The sequence below is a fragment of the Leptonotus elevatus genome, chromosome 1 (assembly GCF_054856555.1).
Source record: "Leptonotus elevatus isolate MCC_2025b chromosome 1, RoL_Lele_1.0, whole genome shotgun sequence".
Lineage (NCBI taxonomy): Eukaryota > Metazoa > Chordata > Actinopteri > Syngnathiformes > Syngnathidae > Leptonotus > Leptonotus elevatus.
In genome coordinates, this window is record NC_141239.1 from 9129699 (window position 1) to 9145512 (window position 15814).

General features: G+C 41.3%; 1 protein-coding gene across 7 annotated transcripts in view; it reads left to right on the plus strand.

Moving 5' to 3' along the window:
* The first annotated feature begins 7929 nt into the window (after nucleotides 1–7929).
* Nucleotides 7930–15814, plus strand: part of svilb (supervillin b) — a 42982-nt gene continuing 35097 nt past the window's right edge. For 5 of the 7 annotated variants that reach the window (XM_086073327.1, XM_086073290.1, XM_086073270.1 and 2 more), the window contains exons 1-11: nucleotides 7930–8087; nucleotides 10513–10576; nucleotides 11329–11420; nucleotides 11487–11544; nucleotides 11691–11836; nucleotides 11911–12739; nucleotides 13553–14677; nucleotides 14876–15049; nucleotides 15133–15170; nucleotides 15523–15587; nucleotides 15666–15802. In XM_086073327.1, the coding sequence (XP_085929453.1) occupies nucleotides 8027–8087; nucleotides 10513–10576; nucleotides 11329–11420; nucleotides 11487–11544; nucleotides 11691–11836; nucleotides 11911–12739; nucleotides 13553–14677; nucleotides 14876–15049; nucleotides 15133–15170; nucleotides 15523–15587; nucleotides 15666–15802 (2789 nt within the window). In that variant the 5' untranslated portion in view covers nucleotides 7930–8026. The remainder of the gene's footprint in view (nucleotides 8088–10512; nucleotides 10577–11328; nucleotides 11421–11486; nucleotides 11545–11690; nucleotides 11837–11910; nucleotides 12740–13552; nucleotides 14678–14875; nucleotides 15050–15132; nucleotides 15171–15522; nucleotides 15588–15665; nucleotides 15803–15814) is intronic. The other 2 variants (XM_086073280.1, XM_086073319.1) reach the window with 2 other exon arrangements.

A 15814-nucleotide genomic window follows, 5' to 3' on the forward strand; every position in this document is an offset into this window, starting at 1 on the left:
TACGTGACTTATTTTTAAATAAACAACTTTGTTCCTCAAGTACATCCAACTTCATTGAGAAATTCCGCCTTGAATTTTAGAGTGTAATCATTTATTGTTTTGAGTGTGGCCCGAGTATTCTTTGTTAATAACAAGCATCGCATCACACTGCAGCCAAATATGTTCTCCAAGTCTACGCAACACTGTCGTCACAGGTCATTTAGTGGTTTTACTTGACAAGTAAAACCGGGGACGCTGTAGCAGATCGAGCGTAAGTTTGCGTTATTTTTTGAAATAACGCATAGCTGACCGCTGTTTTTTATTTTTTATGTACGCAAACTTGCCCCGCCCACATAGAAACGGCCCCCCACGATTGGCATGTGAGCGCTAACACTTGAACGTCGAAATAATAAAAGAGTCTGGTTGGACTTTTTTTCTATACGACAGGTTGACGTGCAACGTGAGCAGTGATTATGCACACTTGTAATATTTTCTATTTTCATAAGAGATTTAAGTGCTTTTTTCTACATCTTTTTTTCTTCCTTGCATGGAGTGCAAGTGAGCGGGACGAGGGGGCAAGAAAATGTTTTCTTTTTCATAAAGTATATTTGCATTTGGTACGCTCTCGTGATTAAAATAAACTTAAAAAAGGGTCATAAAAAAAAAAAGGCGACGACGGGCAAAACGTGTGTGTGTTTCGTAGTTGAATTTACGAGACTATGCCAAGTATTTAAAAGCTATTTTTAGAGTAAATGAAAAGAAAAAAAATGGAAGAGAAGTCATTCATTGTTTCTTTTCGACATGCCTTTGATCTTTGTATCTCTACATATAGCAGGAGAATTCATAGAGTCATTATGATTGTGCTACTGTTGTATGATACTGCAGTCTCATTCACAAATAAACTCTTTGCATGAAACTGCCTCTTGTTTTCTCATCAGTTGAGAATTTAGATGTGGACTAAGTGCTTTTCACGGGCCAGAAATCATCATGTCATATAATACATGATTTTTTTTGACAAAGAATACATATATATATATGATAGAAATAATATAAATATGAATGCATCTTTTAGTCATTGATACAGTAATTTCATAATAATTCATAAAATTGAGTTAAAATTCAAAAATATGTACTGTAATGTAAAAAAAAAAAAAGGTGTGATATTGATTTGTGTTGAGTTCAATTATCTGCCACTAGATGGGATAATTGCATTTGTAAGACAGTGACAGCTCAGTGCATTTTTCTTTTCATATTAAGAGCTATCTTGTGAAATTGTGCACATTTTTTAAATTGTAAAATACAACTCGAGCCCATTCTCCACCAATATATGCATTATTATTACATTTATTGCTGCTACATTTTGACGTGGACGTGTCTGACTGGAATTCCCCCAGTGCAGGCTTTACAAGTAAAGGGTGGTCATTAATCGCGCGTAAAAAAAATAAAATTGTGGTGTTAAAGGAATTTTAACTCAAAATTCACGTACTAATTTTGACACCTCTTATATATATATATATATATATATATATATCGGTTCCGATTCCATACAAGCTTATCTCTCAGAGGAACTATCTCCATCCTTTTTTCTTTGTTGAAGCTTTTGTCTAGCACATTAGACTAATTATCAGGTCCGTACGGTCCAGCCAGGTCCAGTCAGATGACGGCGTCCCGTCGCGCTCTACTCGAGTGCCATCAAAGTGTTGGAGAAGTTGGCACATTTGCGGCGCGAGTGAGTTGGCGGTGGCGGCCATGCTTGGAGGGCAGCCATCTTCTCTCTCTCCTCTCAAAGTAGGAAGTCATATATTGGGTGTTGTTTATTTAAATTCTTTCCACTGATTAATACATTTAATTTAATAAATTTAAATAATTTGATCATTAGTTTTGATTGGAAGTTGTCTTGTCATTCGAGGCTAGTGTATGCCCATACAGGGCACTATATGAAATCAATCAATCAATCAAAAGCATAGTTAGATAAATGTGAAAATTGGTGAAGGATATTACTGTTTTGTGTGGTATTTTTTTTTTCAATATGCAAATCTGATTAACATAACCATTAGTAGTTTCGCGATGAAATTTGCGAAAATTTGAAAACCTTTTTATTTTAAAAATTTAATTTAAAATAGCATCAACAATTTTTGGATTAACTTTATATCTAACAAATTATAATAAATATAAATAAAATATTGAGAACGAATCTAATTACTGCCGGCAATGCGGGCCAAACTCTGACACCGGTCGTACAGGGACCGAACAGCTCGTATCAGGGGGCTCGGTACCTCGAACTCCCGGAGCACCCACACAAGAACAAGATCCCGGATACGAGCGGCCGAAATTAGTTTCCTCCGCAGGGTGTCCGGGCTCTCCCTTAGAGATAGGGTGAGAAGCTCGGTCATCCGGGAGAGACTCAGGGTCGAGCCGCTACTCCTCCACGTTGAGAGAAGCCTGTTGAGGTGGCTTGGGCATCTGGTTCGGATGCCTCCTGGACGCCTCCCTAGAGAGATGTTCCGGGCATGTCCCACCGGCGGGAGGCCCTGGAACGACCCAGAACACGTTGGAGAGACTACGTCTCTCGGCTGGCCTTGCAGCACCTTGGGATCCCGCCGGAGGAGCTGGTTGAAGTGGCTGGGGAGAGGGAAGTCTGGGTTTCCCTCCGAAAGCTGCTGCCCCCGCGACCCAGACCCAGATAAGCGGTAGTAAATGGATGGATGGATAAATAAAATATTATATCTAATAAGACTAAAATAAAATCAGAAATAAAGGAAAATACAAAATAATTATTCAAATTTTTAAGTTAATAATGTGGAAAAAATATTTTAAGAATGTAAATTAAATTTGGGGAAAAATGCAATGTTAAAAAACATACTTTCAGTTCTTGATATGGAGTTGGGCATTTAATTTGTTGAGAGAAAAAAAGTTTAATCACCTTTTATCTTTGTAGTGTATTGCCATATTTCTATTTCATAACATTTTTGAAATATGATATGCAAAGATGTGATTTTGTGTATATTTATGTACAACATTTTGAAACATGCATAAAAAATAACTAATTCAATCAAGTCACAGACATTGTATTACACAAATCTAATACATTTAATTTTTTTGGGTGCAAAAGCAATTTTCCTTTATTATTCATCTTGGGTAAAAAGATGAATTGAATAAAAAACAAAAACTATAATGGACTAACCAGTGCGCTATTTTAAAAGTATGGGAGTTCTTGTCACCGCTAGATGGCGACAAAGGACTAACAGGAAGCTCACTAGCTCACCAAACTCTACAAACCAATTTCCTGCAAGTTAGCATGTGCACTCACATGTTGCAGCCGCATGCGCCTTGAACCCTCTGCTCTAATAATATGCATGTGTAATACCGAGCGTGTCTTTAATCCCACCAATGACTCCCCTCTTGTTGCAATCCCAACAATGTGCCTCAGATTTGATTTAATCCCTTGTGTCGGGTGCGTAAAGCGGGTGGGCCTGCCCCTCCCCGGGGGTGTCGGGACCCTCACGCGGGCTAGCAGCCGATTGGACGGGGGGTCCGACCGGGCTCCTCCCGGCTATTTATGGCAGACGGCGGTCCAGGGTTGAGCCCATACATGGAGGGCCCCGAGGTTGGGTTACCCAGCACACGCCGAGCAACCCTCCCCGCTGGCGGGTCACCTCTCCCACCTGCTCCCGGGTGAATATTGCCGAACTTTAAGTGTGGACTTTATGGATTAATTTCTTCCCAGACAGCACAAAGCAAAGCCGCCACATTTATCTGCGTATGTCGTTTTTGGGTTGTTTTTGTTTTTTGGCTTTACCTGCTCGCACCGGCAGCTTCTGCAGCACCTGAGAAAGGAAGCGGCGAGCCCTGATCTTGGCCTCCAGGATACATGTGAGTAGTGCCAGCCCGTCCTCTCTTCCTTTGATGACGTTTGAAGACGAAAGCCCCATCAGAAACAATCGGAATGTGCCAGATTTGAACCCAAGTCATGCAGAATTTTTTTGCGTGAAAGTATACAACATTTTTCGTAAAGGTCATACACTTGATCTGTGAAAATATAGCTTTTCTTATTTAAAGTATATCTCTTTTTTTTGGCTGGGAAAAAATGTAAACAAGACACTTTTTCTCTCTCACCTACTGTCAAAAATAAACTTTTATTTCTTACTTTTCGCCCCGTAACTTTTTTCCAAGAATGGCAACTTTATTCAAAAAGAAAGTAGCCTTTTTTCATACAAAATATATATTTTTTCCCCAAAATAAATAAAATATATGAAATTGTCTAAAATGAAAATCTTTTTTTTTCTTCCAAAATTCATCTTTTTTAGAATTGACCTTTTTTTCTTAAAATGAATTGACATGACTTTTTTCCTGTCTATACTTCTTTTTTTCCTTGAAAATGGATAGTACTGCTTTTTTTCTTTATTGTTTTTATATAAAAAAAAAATACTTTTTTAAATTATCTACATTTTTAAAACATCTGACTTTTTTTCCTTAAAATTTGCTCTCAAAATATACTTTTTTTCTTATAAGATTCAACTTTTTCCTCACAATGTACTTGAAGGTATTACTTTTATTTTAATAAAAAAAGCATTTTTCAACAACAACAAAAAAAAAAATCTAAAAAACCCCATTCTATTTTCCTTTGGAAAATATTTAAAAATTTTCATAAATGTATTACTCTTTTCTCAAAAATATTATATATATATATATTTCTGACAATTGCAACGTATTTAAGATAGTTATCATCACCCTCATCGCCATCATGATGACATGAATATGCGGCGTGTAGTTCCCACACAGCTGGTCAGCGAGCCGCCTTGTGATGCATGTTGTGCGTAGCGCCAAACACCTGCTCGGCCCGTCGCGACACACATGACCACATGTTAGGACACACATGGCTACAGACAGACACAAACACCAACGTGTGTGTAGTACAATACCGACCATATAAGAAGATCATTATTGTTTATGATGTCACTGAGTGTATGAACACAGTGAAATTGTTTATTCTGGCAATAAGCCGCCTGATTTATACTAATACTTTAAGTGTATTTTGAGTTTTGAATTAATGTGTAGACACAGTAGCTCAATTTCTGTCTACGGATTGTTATGGCTTGCGATATGCGTGTAAACTCATTTGAAATGGCAACATGCGGCATGCCACCGTGAATAGGCTATCAGTAAAGCTTAAGCAAAAATCAATAGAAAAGATTAAATCCATTATATGATTCATGTTTGTTTGATTGTATATTTTGTTGATTTGAGAATAATTAATTTCTTAGAAAATCTACTGCTGGCAGTTTGCTGTTGCAATTTCCTAAAAAGAAAAGATGCACTGTATATTTTTAATAAATATTTCAGTATTAATTTCATCATTTTAAGAAGCTATGTCTGTGTGTAGTTTCATTAGAAAATGGACTCCTTTTATGATGCACTGTCCTAAAATGAAACGATTAAAGTTTTTATATACTAGTAAATATTTAGCCTTCATTTTATACACTACATTGTTTTGTTTACTAGAAAAAAATTCATTTCAGTTTGATGTTGCACTTTCCTAAAAAGAAAAGATGCAAACTGTTATGTACTATGAAATATTGACATCTTTATCTGCCCTGAGTGTGGACTGTAAGGCCCATTGGATGTTAGCCAGCACATCTGGCCTCTGACTTGGTGATGATGATGATGATGATGATGATGCTGATGATGATGATGACAATTAGGGAATGGAGCTTAAGCACCTGATACTTTACCTAGAGCGGTAAAATGACGTTCAAAAGCTCATTGCAACCTCTTAACATAATATGGATTGCGCAATATCACATACATGCACAATCATGGGGGGGGGGGGGGGTTAGGGGGTATGGTGTGTGTGTGTGGGGGGGGGGCACAACAAGGCTGGCTGTCGTCTTGTAAACACAAGCCTCTGCTGGTGGACATGCTGACCTCCTCGCAGCAGCCACTCACAACATATGTTGCCTTATTAGGGGAGAGCCGCCTGGGACAAGTGTGTAAAAGTGCGAGTGTGCGAATGTGTGTGTGTGTGTGTTTGCGTGTGTGTCTGCCTGTGTGAAAGGGTGAGAAAAAGCATCAGAGTCAACAGTGTGATTTGACACCGGGCTACTTTTTGTACTTCAGCGCGTGCACTTTATACATTGAATATTTCAGACATGTGCAAAATACAGTATACAGTACATATACATATAACACGTTTTTTTTTTTTAGACAGTACTTTAAGTCCATAATAAAGTATTGAAAATGACCAGACTAATTATTATCCATCCATCTATCCATCCATCCATCTTTTCCGCTTATTCCTCACTAGGGTCTCGGGGTGCTGGAGCCTATCCCAGCTGGGTTCGGGCAATAGACGGGATACACCCTGAACTGGTTGCCAGTCACTCCAGGCGAATTATTATTATTATTATTATTATTATTATTATTATTATTATTATTATTATTATTATTATTATTATTATATTTAACTTTTATTTAACTAGGTAAAATGTTTGAGAACTAATTTTCATTTACAAACATGACCTGGACATTGTTATTGTTATTGTTATTGTTATTGTTATTGTTATTATTATTATTATTATTATTCTATTTCACTTTTATTTAACCAGGTAAAAATGTTTGAGAACTAATTCTCATTTACAAACATGACCTGGACAGTATTATTATTATTATTATTATTATTATTATTATTATTGAATGGAATATAATGTATTGTCATTGCACAAGTCGAGTTCAGAGCAAGGACATTCACTTAACAGTTACAACCCATCCAAGAGACATAAAAAAACCAACAATGACCAACAGAGGGAGACAGAACAAGAAGCCTGATGGGTCACCAAACAGCAACCCTGATTTTCTTCGATGAAAATGAAAAACATAAGGGAGTGGGGCGGGGGGAGAAGAGCCCCAAAGTATGCTCCCTTAAAAGCATGGGTTTTGGAAGGGAAAAAAAAACAGGGCAAACATTAATTTGAATTAATAATAATAATAATAATAATAATAATAATAATAATAACTTTCAAAATTTATATAAATACAATATATATGAAAATGTGTTTTTTAAGTTAACATTTGAGCAATAACAAGTTGGACAAATATGTAAGGTATACTGTATGCATGCATAGCTAAATGTAAATTGATATTATTTAAATATATTTTCTATTAAATTTTTTCACAATAACATTTATTTGTCATCCATGTCAGAACATATGCAATCCTGTCATTAGGTTTTAACTGTATACACTGTATTTTTTAAAGCAACAGTGTGTAAAATTATTATTTTTTTGTTCCATTCATTATAAAAACTAATATTAATTTCAATAATATGCACAAAAAAAGTTCAATCACATCAATGTACATTTTTTAGAGTATAATTGTAGGTCTAGTAATCGCTAATTATATTACATAGGTTGTGCCGCGCCCTACAGGAGGTTGTTTCGCCGCCATATATCTGCTACAGATACCCAAAGAAATGAGTTAGTTAGTTAGTTAGCTAGCTAGCTGAATACACAAAACACACTATTTTGAGACAAAATTGTTGCATTCAGAAAACCATGGACTCAATTAAGTAACACTTGAAATTAGAAAAAACATAAAGAATATTGAATCATAGCAGATAGCGACCAGTCAGTGAAAGTCTAGAAGTAAACACCTCTTATCACACAATCCTAGACGGGATTATGGCGCAAATGTGTTAGCTTGCTAATGCTAATTGACGTGCATGCAGCTTCACCTTCAGTTGCTGGCCCGAGAAGCACCCCCCCCCCCCCCCATTCCCCGCCCTCGCTGGCACATCGCGTCCAATCCCCTGTCCCGCTGTTTTGATCATCGCGGCTAATTTCTGACTGTAATCTGATTAGGCCGCTGAGCAGCTTTGGCGTCCCGCAGTGCTGTCGTTCTCCGACTCGGGTGACATTGCGATCAGTCCGCGAGGCCGGGTGGTGTCGTTGGCGGGTGGCGGCGGCGGTGGTGGTGGTGGTGGTGGTGCGAGCGCTCGGGTGCCGGTTAGCGACCTCTCGCCTCAAGCTGTCCCTCATCCACGCCGTTAAACATGTTCCGAAACCCTTGGATCTCTGGTTACCATGTCAACCATGTGCAGTACTGCGGCACAGGTAAGGCCTAGTGGTGACCAGATACACTTTTCTAAGGACGTGCCCTCATTTAGCGTTAGCCCCCCAAAATTAAATGCAGTGTTATATCGTGTTGTAGAACAATAGTGATTGGCGGGCATAAAAGGTTTATGTTTGTATAAAAGGTTCTTGTGCTCTAAACTTGAGATGACCAGGTGTCGTGTTTTCAGCTGATGTGCCCTTTTGGGACCAAAAAACAAACTGGATAACAGTGTTGTATTATATCAACATATAGTATCAATAAATTAGTTTTAACTGTACATTTATTACCATATTTCAGTGTGCAAAAACCTTATTTTTAGGTAATGGTTGGTGCTGACCCAGTGTCTACTTTTCCAAGGACTTGTTCTAGTTTTGTGACTCAATTAGTGTTAGCATAAACTATAGATGCAGTGTTATATTGTATCATGGTTTAATATTGACAGGCTGGCATAAAATGTTGACATTTGTTAGCTTTAGCGAAAAATATAGCTCAAAGGGTTCGGGTTAGGTATAGTATAGTATACAGTACTACAGTACTATCTATGTTGACAGAACATTAAGTACTAATTTCTTGCCCGTTATCTGACGATTGAGCTTACGCCACAAGCCAAAATGGCGGTTAACTCGGGGAAAGGAAGCTCTCTGCTCATTGACATTTGTTAGCTTTAGCGAAAAATATAGCGCATGGGTTTAGGGTTAAGTATTGTATTGTGTTATATTGTATCATGGTTTAATATTGAAAGGCTGGCATAAAATGTTAACATTTGTTAGCTTTAGCGAAAAATATAGCGCATGGGGTTTGGGTTAAGTATTGTATAGTGTTATATTGGATCATGGTTTAATATTGACAGGCTGGCATTAAATGTTGACATTTGTTAGCTTTAGCGAAAAATATAGCTCAAAGGGTTCGGATTAGGTATAGTATAGTATACAGTACTACAGTACTATCTATGTTGCTATTATTGACAGAGCATTAAGTACTAACTTCTTGCCCGGTATCTGACTATTGAGCTTACATCACAAGCCAAAATGGCGGTTAACTCGGTGAACGGAAGCTCTCTGCTCATTGACAAGCATTGCACTTTGGATTGTTTGATTTGTGACTATGGGGATTATTTCCATTACAAAATGTGATAAATTGTCATTTGGCTACTATAACAATCTGCCTGGTTTGTGTGCTAGTCACAGACAAAAGCAATACAATCCGCCGTTTGTTGTCACCGTATAAAGGAAGTCTTTGCCTTGTGTTGAATTGGGTAATCAGAAATGCCTGGATATTCAGAATTGTCAATAGAGATGTGAGTCTCTCCTTGGCCTATGTGTCACTCATTGGTTACGTTAGGACTTTATAGCAATAGTCTAACTTTTTGAACAGACTTTGACAGTGGTTGGGCAAAATGGTCTGACCCAATAATTCCATTTTTGACTTGCTTTAATGTTGCAAGTTGGTCCACAACGCAACAAAAAGTATTATGACCTTTTTCTTCCACAAGTCTACTTTTCTGCAGAGAATATTAATAGAAAACCCGAGCTGTCGCCCGGCTAAGCTTTTTTCTGGCACTGGCGGCTTTGAGCTTCCTCTGCCCGTTGGCAGCGCGCGGGCGTTTCCGAGGAAAGCTGAACTGACTTGACGTGCACGGGGCTTTCCGAACGGATCACGCACACATTGCACAAGTCCTGAATGCGAAAAGCATACACATGATCAGTTTTGACAGCCAGAGATCATATCTTTTTTTTTTCTTTTCTTTTTTTTCAACTTGTGTCCTGTTGAAGGTTCAGTGGGGCCAATAAATAGACCCAGATATGTTCTCGTGGTGTCTGGAGCGGTAACTGAATCTGTCTGCGATAAAAAGGGAAACAACTTTACAACAGACTGCTGTGCTTGTTATGGGAGTTGCTATGGACTGCATGTTGAGCTACTGACACGCTATCAACCCCCCCAAAAAGAAAAAAAAATTAACATCAAACGTTAGCAGTTGTTTCTTGTGACTTCTGTTTTATAATCAATGCTATAAATCTTTGCTAAGCTAGCGCAACAACTGTCATTTGATAGTCTGTCTTGATAGTTTGCGGCGTGACCGTCATATAATGTTGCAACGTGACCTGCGAGGAATCTGTACTGGTGCGCATTTGATTGACATGCGTGTCACTGTTATCATGGTCATCGTCGTCAAAAAGGAACTATATGTGTTGATTGCAAAATGCTATAAAATTATAACTTACATGTTTCATTATGTCGATATTTTAAACCAAGAGGGGTGGGCAACCTAACTAATTTTAGTACGGTTTGGATAGACTCATCTAGAATGTAAATGTCAAACAGACAGGCGGTAAGCAAATTTTAGTTTGCACGAGTCGGCAAGAGCATCTTTCTAGAAGTTTGAATTTTAAGGCAAGTCATGAAACTTTGCTTGTGCCCTGGCAGGATTTGGATCAGAAGCCGTGGGCAAACTTTGCTCTTCAACTTCGTTGCCAACAGAAGCCTTAAGGTAAGGAACCATTAGCTCGGGTCACAGACAGAAACTAGGCCTCGCCTCACTTTCACTTTCACCTCACTGTGATGACATCACACCGTTGTGTTTTCCAGAATACAAGTACAAAGCCAACTTTGAGCAAACAAAGTTGCACCAGTTGATTAGAATGACTGCATCGCTGCATATTAGCATTTTGGTTAACACGCTAACAACAACGTAGCATCACTTTACTTGTTGATAGCCAAACTTTGAGCAAACAACAGCGTACCCTATTTTTATGGTTCATGTTTGGTCTACAAGACCTTGTCAGCAAAGGCAGCTTTACATTGTCATGCCTGTTCTGCATTAAATGCTGCTGATGTCTGGAACAGCAAATTCCACACAGATATAAAAAATAAAATAAAATATGAATAACATTCCAATTCCACAAAGCCTCTTTTGCATCGTTTAGAATAACTCTTGCAGTTCTTTAAGCAAACGCCTGTACAGTTCTAACAAGAGCTATATTGTATGAACAAAATTGTCATAGTTAATTGACTTTTTGTGCCAGGTTGATATAGAGTGCCAAGACCTCATTCTTGAGTTGGATCCTGATGGATCATGTGACAATTTCACCTGGCTTCACCTCTTTAAGACGATAGGTCTACGCCATATGGTCAACAGTCACTTACCACAAAACACCCTAGCCGTGCAGTGTGCATTCTGTTTTTATTTTCAGTTCATTTTTTATTTATATTTTTGGGGCATTCTCCTGTTTTGACTTTTAGTTTTCAGAGTGATTTCGCCCTGCACGACAAGGCCACACTGGTCAAGAGCGTTTCAGATACAGATGCCAAACTCCTGGTGGTACTTCCTAAGGGTGCGTATTAATTTCTTGGTTGTTTTTTAGTACCATACATTTTCTTAAAACTGTTCGAAAATTTAGTTTCAGAATTGAAGAAATACTTCGAGGGAGCTGTTCCGACAGATTTTGAGATGAACAGGTATAGACTCACAAAGCGTGGTACAAATAAACTAACTTAAATGTTGTTTTTTTATGTGAGAGACCCCACACATGACAAGAAAAAAATTGGGGTGTACTGGAAATGGAAATTTTTACCAAACAGCAAGCCTTTGCCTTTTATTTCAGGAAGGAGAGGATCGCCCGGCGTCTGGAAGGGATTGAAAGTGACCCGCCAGTCCTCCTGCCCGACGGTTTGGTCGCCAACAGAATGCTGGAAGAGGATCCACCCCGATACACCCGGGCCTCGGACCCCTGCGAGCCTTGCGTGATGGGTGAGCTGACGCCGGACTTTGCCGGACTTTGGGAACTGAAAGATCACGGTGTCTTCGCTTATTTCCGACTGCAGTGAGGCGCTTCAGTCGAGAGGAGCTTGACGCGCCCCAGAAGCCGGTGACATCACCGCAGCGCCAGGCCAGAGGAAGACTCAGCCGCACAGATCCGATGTTGGTGTACGTCGACCCTGTGGCGTTATCTTCCTCGTCGATGCCAGCGTCCGCACCCTCAGATTCTCTGAGTTCCAAGGCCGAACGCATCGCCCGCTACAAAGCCGAGAGACGGCAGCAGTTGTCGGAGCGGTACGGCATCCTCCTAGACCAGGAAGCGGATATTGATTACGCGCCACGCTACCGTGCCCGACTCGATCAAGATGCTGCTGCCGACAGACACTCAGCTGCAAAGAGAGATAGACCAGAAACAGAACCAACAGATAATGAAACCAGTGGCCCGTACCGGTCTGGTGTGGGAAAGGTTTACATGAGAACTCACCCAGACCTCGCACCCGCAATTCCACCAGGCCCGGACAACACAAGCCAAGCTCCGGCCCTTACGCAAGACAGCATATTTTCTGAGCGGGAAAGAGCCATGAACATGGAGAACTACCGGAGAGGTGGTGCCCAAGATCGTACATCGCGAATCAGGGCCCAGGAGCACCACGTGCCTCCACCCCAGCATCATCATTATCATCATCAGCAGCAGCAAAATCCCAAACGCCACCACCACATAGACACGAACCATCCTGAGCCAAGTCCCAATTCCAGCAGGGACTACAGTGTCGCAGCGATACCCAGCTCGCCTCGCACTGCCCGCCGGGCCTCACTGCCATCCACCCGCTACGGTATCTCACCTGGGGATTTGTTTATTGAGCAGCAGGCACAGAGCATCCTCAACAGGCAAGGGTGAGTTCATGAAAAGTAACCGGAATTTTGTTCTGGTCTCAAGACTCGGGGCTCCTTTCTCTTGCTTGGGATTTAGATGATCTGAGTAAAAAAAAAAGTGTCTCAAAAATGATTTCAAAACCTTCCGTTGAGGTTTTTACATAGTTTCTGCAAAATTATTACATCATATACGGAACAGTAGAGCCTATTCGCACAGACCACAATGAAGATATTGTCCTTGTTTTCAGACATATTCCCTCCTTTAGACCTGTGTTTTCAAGCCTTTATTGATCTAAGGCAATTTATTACATTGGAAACATTTCACACCACCAAACTCAAATATCAAAAAAAGTATACATCACATCACATCACTAGCCTGACAGAACAGTTGACTATAATGACAAGTATCTGTGAACATTTGACATAGTCCGTAGCCTTGCTGTTCTGTCAAAGAGCGACTGCTTTCTCAACACAGACACAGAGTGTGATCCTCAGACATTCGTCGGCTGGTCGGCGAGGTATGACGTACCAGTATGAAGTAATGATCTCTTCATTAACTTCTACTGATCACATAATCACCTCAGACGGTTTTGTTGCTAAGACTGACTCATTCCTAACAGTCCTTACTTTTGCGATTGATTTGTAATGGATAGTCTGTGGGTCAAATGAATCGACCGATAGCGATCCTTTGAGGTTTCTACCGCAAACATAAAAAAAAATCTGTTTGCAGTTTACCTACCTTACATCGAGATTTAAGTGCTTGACTGGCTAAACCCTTTTGAGGGTCTTTTTTTTCATGCTTACTGATGTCCCTTGTACATTCCTTTCCCTAAGAATCAGAGGCAGTACACAGAGACCTCCTGAGTGGAGCGCAGACAGACACCACTGTGAGAGATACCGGACTCAGGAGAACCCACTCCCACACGGCCCGGAACTCAACCAGCACAGAACTGTTCCTCAGCCTCAGCCCAGTCAAGGTCACCCTCAGTCTGCACAAGAGTATCACCCTGCTGTTGACCACCAAAACTTCCCCGTGTCTACTGGCAAACTCCACGGTCCCCCGGAAGTTCAACCACGAAGGCGAGTGAGCGCCGACCAAATCTACGCAGCCAACAAGGAAGCACGATTGGAGACCCGGCAGGCCTCCAAAGAAGAAGTCCACACGGAAGGTTTGTTGAAGAGCCGAAAAGCGGTGCTGCCGTCCGAGATACGCAGACGGGAAAAGACGGCGGATGAACCTCAGAGAGTTCCCAGCAAACATACAGAGTGGCAAACCTACAGCCCAGAACAGAGGATAATGAGTCAAGGAGTGGAGGAGGACTGGCATTCACCAAGAGAGCGAAGGCGGGAGAGGAAGACAGAGAAGTTCCGAGAGCGAGCGAGGCACCGTCACTCGGGTCACGAGACTCACGAGGACAGAGTGGTAAGACCCGTGCACCCGGAGAATGCCTCTGAAACCGCCAACCAACCAGAGTCACTCGTGCTTCGGACAGAAACCAGAAAGGGTGCTGAAGAAGATCTTCACAGACAGCATCAGTACAACCCCTCAAGTAAGCCTCAGGAGCCCAAAGGAGAAAACCAGACAAGACAAGAAGCTCATTCGAAGAGAGTGGAGGAGGTTAGACAATTTGAACCCTCAGAACCTCAATGGCAGCAAGAATTGCAGAGGAGTGACTCTGCTGTTTACATTCAGAAGGTTTCTTCGTTACCTCAGGCCAAGCACAAAAGCACAGAGGCAGGCGGAGGGCCCAAACCCAAGGCGCGAACTCGCTCCATGTCAGACATCGGCATCAGCCAGCATTCTGTCGTGTACCGGAGGGACAGGGCTGCCGAGACCTCAGTCAGGCCTGTGCCTCCATCAGGGGTGGCTAATGGCGAGATGGGAACCTTGGACACCCGGGTGTCGGTGGCTCAGTTGCGACACTCTTACTTGGAGAATGCCAACAGAAAGCCTGACTTGTAGGTCCGCCGGCATGGACTCTGTCGTGTTGCATCGCATGACTAACTAAGTGGAAATGTGTGTCAAAAAGGGTGTGCAAAGTTTTGTTCGTCTACCACTGCATGCGAACTATGGCTAATTGCTTACCACGATTGGTACATTTCCACCCCTCAACTGAACTTGTTCTCTCTCTCACTCTTTGTCTCTGTCAACTAAAGCGAGAGCAGCCAGTCCTCAGCAATGGAGGCGGACCCTGCGGCGAGTGGAACGGACCCCCAGGGGGAGCGAGCAGCTCGGAGGCCCCGCCGCTACATCACGCCGGGGGATGGCCGCACATCCGAAAGGAGTCGGACTCAACCCATCACGTCTGCGGAACGTCTGGAGACTGACAGGTGCGAGAGGAAGTCCTCACAGAAAACTTCAAGAGTTAAAATCCTGATTGGATGTTGAAATGCTTTCACTTTTATTTTCGCAGGTCTCATCTCAGTCCAGCACAGCTGCAAGATATCGAAGGTGATTTGTAATGCATTCGCCTAACAAATCCCTAATCTGAAAATGTATCCCTTAATTGAAAGGCTAACTTGAAACGCTAGGGTTAATGTTAGGGTTTGAATTTCTATTATTCAATTCTAACCATGAAATTTGAAAATCGAGCCCTGGCTTGTAAATTGAAACCCTACTTTGAGACCACCCTAATCTAGGCTAAAACGCCACGTGAGATAACTTAATTTGAAACCCTAACCCTTTATTTGACAACCTAAACCCTGGTTTGAAGCCTAACCTAACCTAAAATAATTAAAAAAAAAAACACAAAAAACTAACCCTGACTTGAAACCCTAAATGTTTTTACTCTTTCGCTTTATAGTGGATGAAGAAAAACTGGACGAGCGAGCCAAGTTGAGTGTGGCGGCCAAGAGGTCTCTTTTCAGGGTAAGGAGCTTCCACTTGTATGCACACATCTTCAAGTCATGTTGCGTCTGAAAGTCGCCATTTCCCTGCTCTTGTCAGGAGTTGGAGAAGACTTCGGAGGGTGGCGTCCCCAAGCCTCGCTCTCGAAATGCTGCTGTGGAACGTCGTCTGCGGAGGGTCCAGGACCGCTCGCACACTCAGCCCGTCACCAGTAAGGAAGTGGTCGACGCTTGCAGGTAGGAACACTT